The sequence below is a fragment of the Ornithorhynchus anatinus genome, chromosome 11 (genome assembly GCF_004115215.2).
Source record: "Ornithorhynchus anatinus isolate Pmale09 chromosome 11, mOrnAna1.pri.v4, whole genome shotgun sequence".
Taxonomy (NCBI): Eukaryota; Metazoa; Chordata; class Mammalia; order Monotremata; family Ornithorhynchidae; genus Ornithorhynchus; species Ornithorhynchus anatinus.
The window spans coordinates 19,908,643-19,924,997 of NC_041738.1; the positions used below are offsets into that span (position 1 = coordinate 19,908,643).

Sequence of the window (16,355 nt, forward strand, 5' to 3'; positions counted from 1 at the left end):
GGAGCATCAAGTGTGAATAAAGGGCTAAAATGATTGGTGGGACCTTGGGCATAGGCATCGATAAGGTAGTAGTAGTGGGGCTGAGCAGAAGACAGGGTTATAGCAGGTAAAGATGGATTTGAAGTGATCCAAGTTGCCCTGGTGCCTGTTTTCCACCAATAACAAGCTGCAACACTGGGACAGGTTGGGAGAAAGCATACAGAGGAGATGATCCAGGGCTGGGAGTTGTGGGGAGTGATTGACCAAGGGACAGTGGAGCGAATGATTTAACTTTGGAGGACAGGGTGGTGTTAAGGGTGTAGATTTGAGCATCAAGAGAGAGGAGTTTGGGTAGGGAGTCCATGTGAGGCATGATGGCCATGTGGTGTCAGTTGGTCAGTCAGTCAGACAATCATAATTATTGAGAGCTTACTGTGTGCAGAGCACTGTACTAAGTTCTTGGGAGAGTACAACATAACAATAAACAGACATTCCCTGCCCACAGTGACCTTATAGTCTATAAGGGGAGCTAGATATTAATATGAATAAATAATTACAGATATGTACATAAGTGCTGTGTGGCTGGGATAGGGGCATGAATAAAGAGAGCAAGTCAGGGCAACACAGAAGGGAGTAAGAGAATGGATGCAGGGGTGTAAAAAGATCAGAAGTCTCTTTTAGGAAAGAGAACCATTTAGTGGCAGGGTGTGTAGGTGAGATGGCAGGTCAGGAAGGAGGTCATGGTCTGTTAGTGGAATTTCAGGGTTAGTGAAGGTAGAAATGAAATGGTGACTAGGGATGATGGGATCCATTGTGGGTCCAAGTTGAGGTGGGATAGAGGTCCATGGTGTTGAACGATGACTACTATCAATCAATCAATCAGTAGTATTGATTTAGAGACTATTATGTGTAAAGCAGTGTACTAAGTACTTGGAAGGTTCCAATAGAATAGATAGACATGATACTTCCCCTCAGGGGAGGTAGGGGAGACAGATATCAAAATAAATTACAGTTAAGGGAAGTAGCAGAGTATAAGGATATGGATGTATGCGCTGTTGGGGTGGGGGTCATGTGAATATCAAAGTGCTTTAAAGGTTCTGGATCCAAGTTAATAGAGGAGGAGGCAGGGTATCAAAATGCTTAAGGGTCTATAGAGCCAAATGCATAGATGATGTAGTGGGAATGGAGAAAAGGGTGTGGAGCTGAGAGGGAAGGATTCCTGGAAGAGATATGATTTCAGTAAGGCTTTGAAGATATGGGGGAAGTGGTAGACTGTCAGATACGAAGGGGAAGGGAGTTCCGGGCAGGAGGGAGGACATGAGCAAAGGGTCAGTGGTGAGACTGAGAAGATGGAGGCCCAGTGAGGAGGTTGGTGCTCTGCAGGTCTCTTTCTACTACTTTAGGAGTGAGAAATAGTGGGTGACTGAGGGTTCTCGGAAAAATCCTCGATTGAGTGATTAATTGATTTATCAGGACCCAGGGGGACCTAGGGTGAGGAAACCACCTGGGATTCTGTAGTCTTCCTGCCACTTAACGCTGCTCCTGGGCTGAGATCTCTGTGTCTTAGACTCTGGAGGCAGTTCAGGTTTGTTAGTGAGGAGCCTCTAGAAAACCTTTCTAGCCTAAAAGAAATCCTCTTCTTTCTCCTCCTCCTCCTCCTCCTCCTCATGTTCCTGGAGCATCTTCAAGGAGCTAGAAGGTCTTTGGAGGCAGGCGATTCATTAATTTTTCTTAAAGATATTCAAGAGGCATCCCACAACTCTGGGAAAGATTTCTACTCTTCTCCCTGCCACTGATTTGCAGCAAATTAACTTCTCCCTCAGTTTTGTCAATTGAATAATACTTGTGTGGGCAACAGGGCTCAAATTTTTGTCACCAGTGTCATCACTGCCCAAGAAATATTCCGATCAGGTCCAGGAGGTTTTGCTTTCTCCTTACTTTTCTTTGGTGCCCTCTCCTGGTCATCGGATGGCCAAAGGTGGCCAACCATCTCTCCTTCAACCAGAAGGCAGCATCTCCGGAGGTAACGGACACTAATTACAGTCTACACTTTAGATTAATTAATTCAGTGCTTACTATGTGCAAAGCACTGTTCTAAGTGCTTGAGAGAGTACAATATAACCCTAAACAGATGTTCTTGCTTCTAAACTGCATAAAATTGCACAACTCCTCTCCCCCTTAACCATTTTCTTTAGTGATCAGAGTGGTTTAATAGGTAGAGCACAGGCTTGGGAGTTAGGGGAGCTGGATTCTAATCCCGGCTCTGCCCTTTGCCTGCTGTGTGACCTTGGGCAGGTTACTTTCTCTGTGCCTTGATTTGCTTATCTGTAAACTCATTGAAGGAAGGGAATGTGTCTACCAACTGTGTTGAATCATCCTCTCCCAAGCATTTAGCACAGGGACCTCACATTTCTATGCAAATATTATTGATTAATTAATTAATGGCCATCCTTGAGGCAGCTGGGAGCGGGTGGAATTGTCAGGTCCCCCGATCTGAAGGGAGGTCAAGGCCTCTTCTCTGCTCCTTGTTTTGGGACTGCTCCCTGGGGGGCAGGACAGTCCTCCTGGTTGTGAGTGAGGGAGCCACCCAGGGAACTGAGTGGAGAAACAGCATGGCTTAGGAGGTAGAGCGCACATCTGAGAGTCAGAGGCCCTGGGTTCTAATCCTGACCCCACCACTTGTCTGCTGTGTGATCTTGGGTTTGTAACTTAACTTCTCTATGCCTCAGTTATCTCATCTGTGAAGTGGGGATTAATAATAATAATGTTGGTATTTGTTAAGCGCTTACTATGTGCAGAACACTGTTCTAAGCGCTGGGGTAAACACAGGGGAATCAGGTTGTCCCACGTGGGGCTCACAGTCTTAATCCCCATTTTACAGATGAGGGAACTGAGGCACAGAGAAGTTAAGTGACTTGCCCACAGTCACACAGCTGACAAGTGGCAGAGCTGGGATTCGAACTCATGAGCCCTGCCTCCAAAGCCCAAGGCTGTGAGCCCTATATGGGACAGGGACTGTGACCAAGCTGGTTATCTTGTATCTGTTCCAGCACTTAGTACAGTGCCTGCCACCTAACAAGTGTGGCTTAACATAACCCAGTAAAAAAAAAAAAGTAAAAAGAAACTAGTCTACATTTCACCGTTCAGAAAGCTGAGGTTCAAAAAGGTCAGTCCAAGGTCATCCAGCCAGCCAATGCAGGACTGGGCCTAGTTGTGGGAGCCTCTAATCACACTTTGCTCTCACCCAGTTGCTCAGAGGGCAGCCAAAAAGACTGTGGATGGGTCCAGGGAAAAAGACTGAACTCTGAGAGCTGGATTCCCCCCAGAGCTCCTTTGTGTGTATGCTTCCCTGAAACTATTTATTTCTTCATATCTTTGAACATGGATTTCAGCAGAACAAGGATGATGTTCAGCCCCATGCAACCTGGTAGTGCCTCCTCCTAAACCTAGGACTATTGGTTTTCCACTACCCTGGCCCTCCCCTCTGCTCCCCTCCCACCTCTCCTGCTGCATCCCAGGAGAACCATGGGGCACAAGACGATGGTGGCCACTGTGACATCACCAGGCACTGACCAATTGATCTGCGCCCCGCCTCAGTGCTGGGAGAGTTCCGAGGGGACTGCCTTCAGAAGGAGGGAGCGGGGGAGCAAGTAGCTCTGCCCACTCAAGCCAAGGATGATTATTACAACATGGATCATATACATTCTCATCAGGAAGCGCTTGGGTTACCCCTTCCCCCCACAAATCAGTCCAGTAAGTGGGCGTGGTCTGCCATGTTGTGACACTGTAACCAAGAAGCCGAGATTTTGAGCTGGGGCTACGGGAAGGGGATGAGCAGGTTGTAGGCTGGCGCTGACCTTGTCTGATCTGTTCCAGGATATTGAAGTCGTTGAGTCTGAGGCCGTGACAGTGGTGCAACATTGGCTGAGAAAGGTGAGGAAGGGAACTGGGGGACTTGGTTGAGGACTCTGGGCTTCAGGGAAAGGAATGAGTACCTGCCAATGCAGTCCTCAGGGGCATGATTATCTAAGCCTGATTTGACCCAATCAATCAATCAATCAATCAATCAATGACACTTATTGAGAACATGTGTGAAGAACACTGAACTAAGTACTTGGGAGTGTACAGTGGGGTTGGTAGACATGATTCCTACACCGAAGAAGCTTCCAATCTAGTGGGGAAGACAAACAATAAAATAAATTACAGGTTGGGAAATAGAGTATAAGGATATGTAAATAAGTGCCATGGGGCTGGGGTGAATATCAAAGTGCTTAAGAGGTAAACAGCCAGGTTCAGAGTCATCACAGAGGGGTGGGCAGATGGAGGAAATGTGGGCTTTTCAGGGAAGGCCTCCTGGAGGTAATATGATTTTAGGGGGGGAGTTTGTAGGTGGGAAGAATGGTGGACTGTCAGATATAAAGGGGGAGGTAGGAGATAGTTCCAAGCCCAAGGAAAGCCTTAGGTAAGGGGTTGGCAATGAGATAGACAAGATTGAGGTAGGTTGGAATTAGAGGCACGAAGTGTGCAGCTTAGGTTGTAGTAGATCAACGAGGTCAGGTAGGAGGGAGAGAGCTGATTGAAGGCCTTAAAGCCAAAGGCAAGGCGTTTCTGTATGACGCAGAGATGAATGAACATCTTTGAAAGTTTTGAGAAATGAAGAGATAGGGACTGAATGTTTTTCAGGAAAATGAACCAGTCCGTGAATGCCTTGGGATTTGGAATCCTATTAGATTAGACTGAGGACTCAAGGGATCTCATATAATTAAAATTAATTATGGCATTTGTTAAGTACTTACCACATGTCAAGCACTGTTCTAAGCACTGGGGTAGATACAGGTTTATCAGGTTGGACAAAGTCCCTGTTCCAAGTAGGGTCCATAATCTAAGTAGGAGAAAGAACAGATACTGAACCTCTGTCTTACATCTGAAGAAACTGGGGCACAGAGAAGTTAAGTGACTTTCCCAAGGTCACACAGCAGGCAAGCAAGGTGTTAGAATACAGGTCCTCTGACTCCCAAGATCATATTCTTTCCACTGGGCCACACTGCTTCACCTAGTTCTAGCCTCAAGATTTTTCAGAATCAGAGGATTTAGTAAAGGTTCCATAGTCTGTTATTTCCTACATATACCACAGAGAAGTATTTGGGTGGTCTGCTGGAAAGAGCTTGGGCCTGGGTGTCAGAAGATCTGAATTCAAGTCTAGGCTCTTGACCTTGGGCAAGTTACTAATCTCTGTGCCTCATCTTGGGAGAAAAAGGGGACAATATGCCAGTTCTGCCTCCCTTTTGGACTTTGAGTCCTGTGTGGGATAGAGACTGTATCTTGTATGTACCACAGGGCTTGGCCAAGTGCTGAAGAAATACCATAATTATTATTATAGAATCTAGAAATTGCTGTTGGGGTCATATTCAGTTGCTATTTCCCCTATAAGCAGTAAAAGCAATTTATCTGGTGCCTGGTCCTCAATCCCTGGGAGCCATGAGAGGAACAGAAAGTGCTAAAATCCTCAGGGCTGTTGGGATGAAGTCTCAGGGCTTAGGGTTGGGGAATTAGTTGTTACAGAAGTTGTCAGGATGAACCTGAAGGCCTGTCTTGTTTCTGAACTCCACCAACACACATTATTGAGGTTCTTTGCCAGACATGGGTGCCACCAAAAGGACTACTGGTGGATCATCCACTTTGAAAAATAGGTCCCCACCCAGCCCTGGAGTTGCTGCTCCAATTTCCTCAACAGTAGCTGCACCCCAATCCTTCCTGGAAGGCCAGAAAGAGAATCAGTTTCATCAGCATCCACTGTATTTCTGGAGAGAGACCAGTTCTACCTTGGACTCCTGGATCCAAGGCCCCAGGGCTGGCTGACTTGGCTTCCTGCCTCTGTAGGAACGAGCATCCTCAAAGTCCCTGAGAGCACAGATCACCCACTTTGTCTGCTGGGTGATCTGCTGGTTGATCTTGGACAAGTCACTTAACTTCTCTGTGCCTCAGTAATCCCCATCTATAAAATGGGGGTTATGACTGTGAGCCCCATGTGGGACAGGAACTGTGTCCAACCTGATTAACTTGTATCTACCCCAGTGCTTAGAACAGTGCCTGGCTCCCAGTAAGTGCTTAACAAATACATAAAACAAAAAACAACAAGCTCAAGGGCATGTGAACTGTGGCCTGAACCCTCGGCAGGTGTGTCTCCAGGTCTCAAGCGGTTTTCCGGCTGGTAGGCTTGCCCTGCTGGTCGAAGGCCTTTGTTCTCCAGCACTCAGAAGCTAACCTCCTCAGGAGAACCCCAGATGCAATGGTTAAACTGACATTGGTTCCGGCAGGCCAGAACCACAGTGGACGAAACAGGAAGCTGGCTGCACGTTGGCTTGGCTACATCCGCCTCCCGGTGTTGCACCTGAGAGAGGTGTCAGAGGGCTGACCCTGAGTTCAGAGGTAGCACATCCGTGGCGTATGCCCCCATAGAGAATGATCCTTGCCAAAAGCTTAGGCCAACTTGGGTCGGGTGTGCCAAGAGGGAAGGAGCGGAGGGTTCCGACTCAGGGACCAACTGTTCACCTTTTTAGGCTGAGGAAGAGGCTTCCCAGATCATCAAGAAGAAGCTGTCCAGTGATTCCCCAGACCAGATCCATGATGCCCACGTGTCCAGAGACGGCATGGGAGGACAAATGTCTAAAGATGGACAGGAAGTACTTGTGACCACAAATGTGGTACCTCCCTGGGGCTGGGAAGTTGGGGGCAGCAAGAAACTCAAATGAAGCCACAAGCTCAGGACAGAGTTGAGGAGGGGTGGTGCTGGTTCCGCGGTATTTCCTGGGGAAAAAGAGTTGGAGGGGAAAGAAGAAGACTAGGAAGAGAAAGAGGAGGAGTTGGAGGAGGAGGACAAAATGAGGAGGAAGAGGTGGAGAGGAGGAGGAGGAGAAGCAGAAAGAGAAGGAGGAGGAGATGGGAGGCAGTGTTTAGGGGAGTGACTCTTCCTCTCTCTCTAGGGCCTTTTGAGGCATAGTGCCTCTTGACTCCAGAGAGGGTGCTGGCATGGCAGGCAGTCCTGGCGGTTTGGGGCTTTAAGAGGAAGAGGTGTATGTCTTGGGCTCTGCGAGGTCAATGATTGGCATTGCCTTTCCTAGGTGAAATACCACACCTCCAAAACCAACATGGCCTCTGCCCAGAGTCGAGAGGTCCTTGAGGAGAGAACCAGGATTCAGTTCATCCGATGGAGGTAACACCTGCGGGGATCACTCAGTTGTGGGCCCGGAAAGGCTATTCCAGTCAGTTTCTTTCAGCAGCCATCCTGTTCTGGTTGTTCTGACCTGCCCTTCCCTTTCCTTTCTCTCTCCCTCCCTCACTCTCTCCTGACCATATTTCCAAAGAGATCTCCTTCATGGAGCTTTGCAGTCCTAGGTCCTGGGGCTCCAGGGAACCACTATGGAGGAGGAGATGGAGTGATGAGAGTTGATCCATTTTTCTGCTTTTAAAGCCATTTCAAGTTTTCCCCACTTTAGCCCCCAAATTGCTAAGAAATGGCTGTACTTTCCAAAGAGCCATATGTTCTCAAGAAAGAAAAAGCCAGAGCTATCCCCTGTGAGGTGGCCCAGCATTGTTTCTCTGGGTCTGGGGATGGCCATTTTCCATTTGGTACCTGTACTCTTGTCAGGTCTCGTAGATAAATCTCTCCAGCTGCAGGAGTGGAGCTTCAGTGGGCTGAGACATGGTTTTGCCCTAAGAAAGGAGAAATAGCTCCTGATTCCAAATATCTCTAAGCCCCCTAGCCACCCTAGTAACTTTTTCCCGTTCAGTGCTATTAATCCTGCATGATGAAATGTTTGAACGGTACTTTACAGTCATACCCGTATCTTCCAAGCCCCCGGCGAGGCGAAAGAGCAGGTGAGATCCAGGTGAGAGCACAGAAGCTTCTTTCAATTTGCTGAATGTGGGGAAGCAGGGAGCAGGTATTGGGATGAAGATAAGACCAGACTATGGAGCTGTGTGACTGTGGCCAAGTCACTTAACTTCTCTGTGCCTCAGTTCCCTCATCTGTAAAATGGGGATTAAGACTGTGAGCCCCACGTGGGACAACCTGATTTCCCTGTGTCTACCCCAGCACTTAGAACAGTGCTCTACACATAGTAAGCGCTTAACAAATACCAACATTATTACATTATTATCTCTTGCAAATCCCTCCCTTTGTGGCTCCTCCCCCTTATCCCAACAGCAGCACCCTTCCTCCTGCCTCCCAGTCCCTCCTCTATTTTAAACAAGGAAATGGCAAGTTCTGTTAGCAGCAGAGCTCTTAAAATTCATCCTGCTTATACTCTGGCAGCTATAAGAAATCAAGTTTCCCATCAAAATTAGCTTGGCTCTGTTCCATCTAATAGGAAGCTAAGCCCAGCATTTACCCAAGGAGCTTCCCGTGACTCACAACAATCCATAAATTCTGGGCATTATTTAGAGATGCTTTGCAGGCATCCTGTCCTGGGAATAGAAGAACTCGATCCCCTGCTATTATTTACCTCTGCTAAATCAGTCAATCAAGGATATTTATTGAGCACTTACTGTGTGCAGAGTATTGTACTATATGCTTGAGAGCATACAATACAATAGACTTGGTAGACACCATCTCTGCCCACCACTTGTCTGCTGTGTGACCTCGGGCTAGTCACTTAACTTCTCTGTGCCGCAGTGACCTCGTCTGTTAAATGGGCATTTAGATCGTGAGCCCTGTGTAGGACAGGAACTGTTCGATCCTGATTTTCTTGTATCTACCCCATCACTTAGTACAGTGCCTGGAACATAGTAAATGCATAACACATACCTTCAAAAAGGGAGCTTATGATCTAGAGGGTGAGACAGACGTTAGAATAAATTATAGTTAGGGGAAATGGCAGTGTATAAAGAAATGTTCCTTATTGTAAAGACTCCCAACTCACAGTACTGTCAACAAACCTTCTGGGGCTTGCCAGATTGCAATTCTAGAGCACATCATTTAATTCGGTCAAATCCAGGGAAATTGGCTCGGCCAATCCTGTTAGGGTAAACTGCTTCTAAGTGCCCAGGCCCTGAAGAAATGGTGAAGCCCTGGACAGAGATGATTAAGTCACTATTGCAGTTGAAGGAGACTCATAGATCCCGTCTGGGCTGCTTCCTTCTTGATGTGGCTAGGAAGAGAGATGTGCATGTACTGGGCTATGTGATGTGAGAGCTGGGAAAGAATGAGGCTGAAAGATGTTTGCTTGATCATTCCTTTGCCCCATAGATGTGCTTTGCACAGTGCCGACTGTGATTCTGCCTCTTGGTCTCCTGATCAATCAACCAATCAATCATTTGTATTTATTGAGCACTTATTGAGTGCAGAGCACTGTTCTAAGCGATTGGCAAGGTACAATATAACAGAGTTGGTAGCCATGTTTCCTGCCTACAGTGAGCAGTAGTAGCCTCTCTCTCTGCTCAAGAAGATTTTTGCAGGTGGATAGCAGGGCAGTGTGGCCAAATGGGGAAAGCCTGAGCCTGGGAATTAGGAGACCCCAGGTTCTAGTCCCACTCAATCCATAAGTCTAAAGTATTTACTGAGCACCTGCTCTATGCAAAGCACTGTACTGAGTGTTTGGGAGGATATAATAGCATTAGTAGAAACAATCCCTTGCCTTCAAGGAATTTACAATCTGTTCTCCTACTGACTATGTGATCTTGGGTAAGTCACTTAACCTCTTTGTGCCCATATGGGATCGGGACTGAATTAGATCTGATTATCATGTGTCTACTCCAGTACTTAGCTCAGTGCTCACTCTCCAGTAAGAATTAAATAAACACTAATGAACTGGAGAAGTGGCATGACCTAGTGGAAAGAGCATGGGCCTGGGAGTCAGAAGGAACTGGGTTCTAATCCCAGCTCTGCCACTTGTCTGGTGAGTGACCTTGGGCAATTCACTTCACTTCTCTGTGCCTTAGTCACCTCATCATTAAAATGGGGATTATGACTGTGAGCCCCATATGGGACAGGAACTGTGACCAACCTGAGTAGCTTGTATCTACCCCAGTGCTTAGAACAAACTTGACACATACTAAGTGCTTAACAAATACCATCATTATGATTATTATTACTAACACCATGACCAATCACGTGACCTTTCCGTTGGTTATGGTACCATGAGGGAAAATCCATAAATCTGATCCTCTGAAGAACATTTTTTGAATAAGAGAGGCAGGCAATTTTTAGGGAACCTTTCCTAACCTTATCCCCCCTTGGAGCAAGCAGTGTGGGGAGTTATTTGATATAATGTCACCTATGTGTAACCTTGAGCAAGTCACTTAACTTCTCTGTGCCTCAATTTCCTCAACTGTAAAATGGGGATTAGATAGCTGCTCTCCTTCTCCTGTAAACTGAGAGCCCTGTGTGAGACAGGGATTGTGTCCAATCTGATTATCTGGTATTTATTATCTGCCCGGCCCATGGTAAACCCTTAACACTACCACCATTGTAATCTCTGGAAGTTTCCTTTTTATTGGTGATAAACCTGTATGACTAAGCATCTGAATGGAACTTTTCAGCCACACCCATGTCATCCCAGTTCCAAGTGAGGCGAGAGACCAGGCAATGCGAGAGAGAATAGAGCAGGTGAGACGCAGGTGAGACTCCAGGAGGAATGTTCAGATGTGGGAGGCTGGGGAGAGGGTTTGGGGGATGCACCCTGGAGAGGGGAGAGGGAGAGGTTGAGACATCCAAAAAGGTTAAGCAAATTTGGGTTCGCTGCTGTCTGAGCTCAACTGCTGATGGCCTGTCCCTTGAATGGATGCTCAGTGATGGTTGTAGTTCACCAGGCTACAGATTGGGATTCATGCTGGGGGTGGGAGGTGGCCAGGATAGGGGTGAAGTACCTTTAGCAGCTGGCCAGATGCAAGGGGGGTGAGGCTGTGGGTCATGTCTGCTCAGCTTTCCCAGCTTCCCACCCTGGTTCCTTGGTAATGCTCAAGTTCTCAGCACAGGAGACCCATACACTCTCTCCTCCCTCCTTCTTGTTTACTCTCCACTCTGTAAGAAAAAGCTCTTCTGTGGCCTCTCTCTGAGCTTCATTAGGCAGGGAACAATAACCAGGTGTCCAGACCCTGCTCCAGACTGTGCTTGTACTGACCTTCCATCTCCCCTACCTCCCACATCTCTATTCTGCCAGTAGAGCTCTGCCACCTCACACCAGCTCTTCCCATCACCCCCACTTGACCACTCCTCACCACCTGCTCCCCCTTCCCTCCCCTGCCAGGAGAATTCTGTAACCTCACACCAGCTCGTTCCATCACCTCGGCCTGATCACTGGTTCCTTCCTGCCTACCTGGCCCTGTTGCCCGCCTGCTTCACCCCTCCCGCCACTGCCCCCTCCTCCCCGGCCCCGTGCCTACTATCCTTCCCCTGCCAGGAGAACTAGGCCACCTCACACCCGTTCCTCCTATCACTCTGTGTACCCACCCATCCTTCACCTGCCAGGAGAGCTCTGCCAACTCACATTATCTCTTTCCCATCTAGCGTGTCTCACATGATGGTTGAAGCTGTTGTTCCTGATACCCGGTCCTCCATCAGAGCCCCGTTCTCAGATTGCTAGGAGAAGCAGGTGAGGCGGGGGTGGGCAAAAGGCTGAAAATGATTCTCTTTCTGGCCCTGTTTTCAACGCCACAAACAAATGCAGACCTAGGAACATCTTTGTCAGGCAGGAGGGAAGACTAGCTCTGCACTCATTCTGTGCTTCCTCCTCCCTATTAATCAAATGTTACCTCCTTACCATTGTCTTTAAAGCACTCAATCAGCTCATCCCACCCTACCTCACCTCACTAATTTCCTACTACAGAGCAAGATGGAACTCCACTCCTCTAGCACCCTGATCTCATGTATCTTGCCTCTGACCTCTTTCCCAAGTCATCCCCATTGCCTGGAACTGCCTCTCCCTCCATATACATCAGACCACCACTCTCTCCACCTTCAAAGCATTACAAGGGTCAAATCTCCTCCAAGAGGCCTTCCCCAATTAAGCACTCTTTTCCCCAGCTCTCTCCCTGTTCTGCACCTCAATCTGTGACCTTTGGACACTTAGTATTCTCCCCACCCCAACCCCACAGTACTTATGGACATATTTTTAAATTATGTATTATAATATTAATGTATTAATGTCTGTCTCTACCTTGTTACAGACTGGAAAAGTGCCTGCTAATTTTGTTGTATTATATGCTCCTAAGGGCTTAGTTCAATGCTCTGCACATAGTAAATAAGATCTGAATAAGAACAATTGATTGAATCATATTTATTGAATGCTTACTGTGTGCAGAACACTGTACTCATCACTTTGGAGAGTATAATATAACAGAGTTGATAGACAAGTTCCTTGCCTACAAGGAGCTTACAGTCTAGAGAAAAGGACAAATAATACAAATAAATAAACATCAACTACAGATATGCACAAAAGTGATATGGGGCAGAGGGTGGTGTGGTTAAATGGTGCAAATCCAAGTGCAAGGATGATGCAGAAAGGAGTAGGAGAGAGGAAATGCTGGGAAGAAAGCAAGAAAGGTAAATCACACAATTCCTGACTTCAAAAGCTTCCAATCTAATAAGAGGCACACACAAATATATTTATCATTAGGAGGAAACAGAGACACTACTGGCTCTAATGAGTTTGGAAAGATGGATAAGTGAATAAATAAGTACTTAAATAATTGGGTGTGTTGATCAATATCTATGTAATGGCCTCAGTAGATGGCTGTGAATTTATCAGTGCTGAGGAGACAGTTGAGGGGATATGACCTGGGGAGAAGAAAATGTACCTCAAAACTGGTGGAAATCATTTCCTTCTGTTTCCACCCACTATATTTGAGGGCAGGGAATGGTTGGTTGTCTTCTGTTGTTCTATCTCAAACTCTTAGTTCGGGGATTGGCACTCACTGAATACCATGGAATGAATTTATAGGGCATTTCCACTTTTCCAAAGTGCTTTTGCATTTCTTGCTCTCACAACATCCTCATGAGAAAGGGAGAGGCAGACACTTTATCCTCATATTATTATTACCATCATATTACATTTGAAGGAACTGAGGCTCAGAGAGGTTACATGACTGGCTCAGTGTCACACAGTTGGCCAAGACCTCTTGACTCCCAGACCCTCTGGCCACTAGATCACTAGATCCCACTGCCCTTGGCTAAACTGTCCATTGAGTCCCCATCAAGGACTCAAGGTTTGATCCTAGAGAGAGGGCTTGCGTGTGTGGTTGATGCTGAATGTACAGTCCCCACCTCCCCAAAGGGTCTCCCCTTCCTTACTACCCACTGATTGCACTTCCTCCAGGTCCTTCGGGGATCCCTCTAGTCCCTGGGAAGGGGTCTTTGTCCCAGCCCCCAGGAAGCAGGAGGTGGATGGGAGGGCACAGGTCAAAGATGGAACTGACCCCAGGGCTTTGACTAGTGGGCCAATCTGGTGGGGTCAGTTGAAGGGGGGAGTGGTGGAGTCTTTAGACTTAGCTTGGACTGTAGATGGCTCTCCAGAATCTCCACCCCCACCCCAAGTCCAGGAGGTGCCAATTTAACAGAAATATCCAGCTCCTCTCCCTGACCTCCTCTACAATTCCTTCCTCTCTGATCCCATCCCTCACCCCTCATTTCCTCTTTCTACTCACTTACTACTAATTTTTCTACTTCTGGTTCCAAGACCCATCCAGAAGTCGCCTGTGTTGGAATCCCTCATGTCCATGAAGTTTGCCCAGCATGGAACTGCCTGGGGTTGGGGAAGCCAGCTGGGAAGCCTGCTATTTACGAAGAAAACATCTGGATCTTCTCGTTAAACGGACAATAAAGAGACACGGTACTTAGGAGACTTATCTTTCCCTGTGCTCACGCCCATCCATCCTTTCCCTTCCTCTGTCACCTTGTATACAAGGGAGGAATCTTTCACCTGTTTTTCCAGCTTCCCCTTTCAGAGTCTCTGAGTTGGGGAGAATGGGGGCAGTTTTCAAGGGGCAGCTGCATTAACTCTCTGGAGCGAGAGGTCGTGCAGTCAGGTACCAGGTTCCAGCAGATGGCGCCATGACCCTATCTATAAAAGAACACATCTGTTGCCGGAAGGAGATGCTTAAAAGGGGAGAGAGCAAGATAGGGGAGAACAGAACGGGCACAGAATACCTCCTTATTATTTGGACCCCTGTCTGTGTTGTCCGAGATTTCCTCCTTGGGTTTTCAGCATCTTTGAAATAAAGCAACAGCAACAAAACATTTCCCGCATTTCACCCATTTCTCAGTCCCTCCTTCCTCAAAGGAGAAAGAACAGGATGGACAATTTTAATCTTAGTGCATTTTTCAACTGGTTTGGCCCCTATCTGACTCTGATGTGGTCCTGGATGTCTTTGTAGCTGGTATTTTAATCTATACATGCCCAGTTCCCCTTCAGCTTGCCCCCTCTCGCTAAGTGCCACGACTTGGAAGTGGTGCCCAGCTTTACCAGGACTGAGGCGGGGTGGTACAGCGGTTCTCGGAGGAGGGGGTGGGGGTAGTGTTGAATCTACCTGCCCACCAGCCCAGCAACTCCGGAGGTCCTGAGACTTCCCAAAGAACCTATCCGTGTTGTTGGTCTAAGAGCATCGTTTCAAATCATAAAGGACAGAAATGTAGATTCTGGTCATTCCCCCAAGATAAATAAATATTCACTAGCTTGTATTTTTAACCCTTTTCATTGTCGTCATTTCGTGAATTACAAAAGAACAAGGGGAGGGGAGAATCAGCAAAGAGGTGTTTAGAATTCTTCAGTGGTCAGCCTAGTCAAGAATGAATCATATAATGTTGCAATCACTAAATAAATTATTATCTAATATTACCACTCCAGCCAAGATCCTCACCACTTGTCCCCTTTCTGACAGTTTTTTATACCTTTACCAACTTTCTGGCTGGGGGCTGGTGGTTTTTTAGCATTGTGGGTGGGGACCGGGTGGGGAAAGGGTGAGAATCCTTAGGAGAGGGAAGAAGAGACTATGAGGACATTTCTGGCTAGCTTGGCTTTGGCTTCAGCTCACCAACACCCTCTAGCTCCCTTTGGGACCAAAGCTTATGACCAGTTTTAGAAGGGGGATGCCAGAGGGAAGGTTTGTTGACCCAAGTTGATCTGCCTCTATTGTTCCTCTGCCAACTTTCTGGTTACAAACTCTCTGACTACTGTCCCAGAAGGAAAGATCTTCCCCTGAAGGGATTCTTTCCTCTGTCAATGAAAAGGATTCTGGGTAAGGAGAAGGTTATGTGACTCAAGCTTTATCTTCATGTAATGCAGGAGACTCTGGGGCTAAATATGAGGTTCTTTCAGATTGAATTTTATGTTATCATCATCAGTGGTAATTATAGAGCACTTACAATCCCCAGAGCCCTGTACTAAGCACTTGGAAGTGTATCCTCACTCCTTGGAACCCAGGGTGCCTGCCCAGAGACATTTGTGCTAGACTGGGAAGTCCTGGTTGGAGGCAAGATTGGCCCTTATTTTTTCTCTAGAATTCCCATGTGCCTGTGGTGGGCTCTGCCCCAAGTGGGGAATGCTGACATCTGACCCTCTTTGCTCTACTGCTGATGGGGTAATGGCATGCCAGCCCTCCAGAAGCACCTGCTCTATAGACATCAGGAAGAACTTCAGGTCTTTCTCTATTTTAACCGTTTATACCATCTAATTTTCATAAGGGATCCCTCCTCAACTTCCTCTGATTTCTTCCCCTCCTACCGGCCCCCAGCCTTTTCCACTGAAACTCCAAGTTAGGAAGTTCCAAAGCAACAAAAAGAAACACTTCTTCACCCAGGAGGGGATCAGGATATGGAATTTCCACAAGAAATTCAGAAAATAGACAGAAATGGTGAGCCTCTTCTTCCCCAGCTGTCTTTCAGGGAGGACACAACAGCAGTGTCAAGCCCCAGCTGTTCCGCTACTACCTGGCCCCGAGGCTTGATCTCCGTGAGAGAGGCTGCTCAGCAACCTTGTCATCAGACAGCCATCAGCCCCTCATCCAGTGGGTCAGGGTGAAGAAGAGGCGGAGTGAGACCTTCTCAACCTTTAGAACATTGGGGTGGCTATGGTTGTGGCTGGTGTGATGATAGATTTTGAACTGTGAGGAGCCCGACACTGCTCCTTGAGCCACAGTGTTCTACTGCTCTTGCTGGATTTAGTACTGCCCTTGTCTTTTATAATGTTCTGTGTTTTTATTGATCATATTTCTTCATGGGTTTGTTGACAGTCCCTTTTCTCCCTCTTATTCTTAGATTGTAAGCCCCTTACATTCATTGAATGAATAAAAGAGTAGATAGAGATTTACTCTCTACAGTGGGAGAGTTTGAATGTAGAGAGAAAAGTTAGGGATAATAATAATATGAATAATTATGACATTGT

At 47.1% G+C, this 16,355-nt stretch overlaps 1 protein-coding gene across 4 annotated transcripts; it reads left to right on the top strand.

Annotated features, from left to right (window-relative positions):
* The first annotated feature begins 3,580 nt into the window (after window positions 1-3,580).
* Window positions 3,581-13,821, top strand: SPATA19 (spermatogenesis associated 19). 4 transcript variants are annotated; one of them, XR_003762785.2, is made up of 8 exons: window positions 3,581-3,732; window positions 3,856-3,912; window positions 6,540-6,662; window positions 7,101-7,192; window positions 7,815-7,868; window positions 10,519-10,585; window positions 11,486-11,570; window positions 13,653-13,821. XR_003762785.2 is itself a non-coding variant. In XM_029074658.2 (8 exons), exons 1-7 carry the CDS (start codon window positions 3,655-3,657, stop codon window positions 11,559-11,561), a joined length of 558 nt encoding a protein of 185 aa, XP_028930491.1. In that variant the 5' UTR covers window positions 3,581-3,654; the 3' UTR covers window positions 11,562-11,570; window positions 13,653-13,821. The 4 variants fall into 4 exon arrangements, 2 of the variants coding, with proteins under 2 accessions (XP_028930491.1, XP_028930492.1); XM_029074658.2 differs by having other exon boundaries at window positions 10,519-10,596; XR_003762786.2 differs by lacking the exon at window positions 7,815-7,868.
* Window positions 13,822-16,355: the final 2,534 nt, after the last annotated feature.

Coding starts and splice junctions, on each gene's coding strand:
- SPATA19 (XM_029074658.2), top strand. CDS start 3,655: ATGATTATTACAACATGGATCATATACATTCTCATCAGGAAGCGCTTG. Junction 3,733..3,855: donor TCCCCCCACAAATCAGTCCA/GTAAGTGGGCGT, acceptor GATCTGTTCCAG/GATATTGAAGTCGTTGAGTC. Junction 7,193..7,814: donor ATTCAGTTCATCCGATGGAG/GTAACACCTGCG, acceptor GGTACTTTACAG/TCATACCCGTATCTTCCAAG.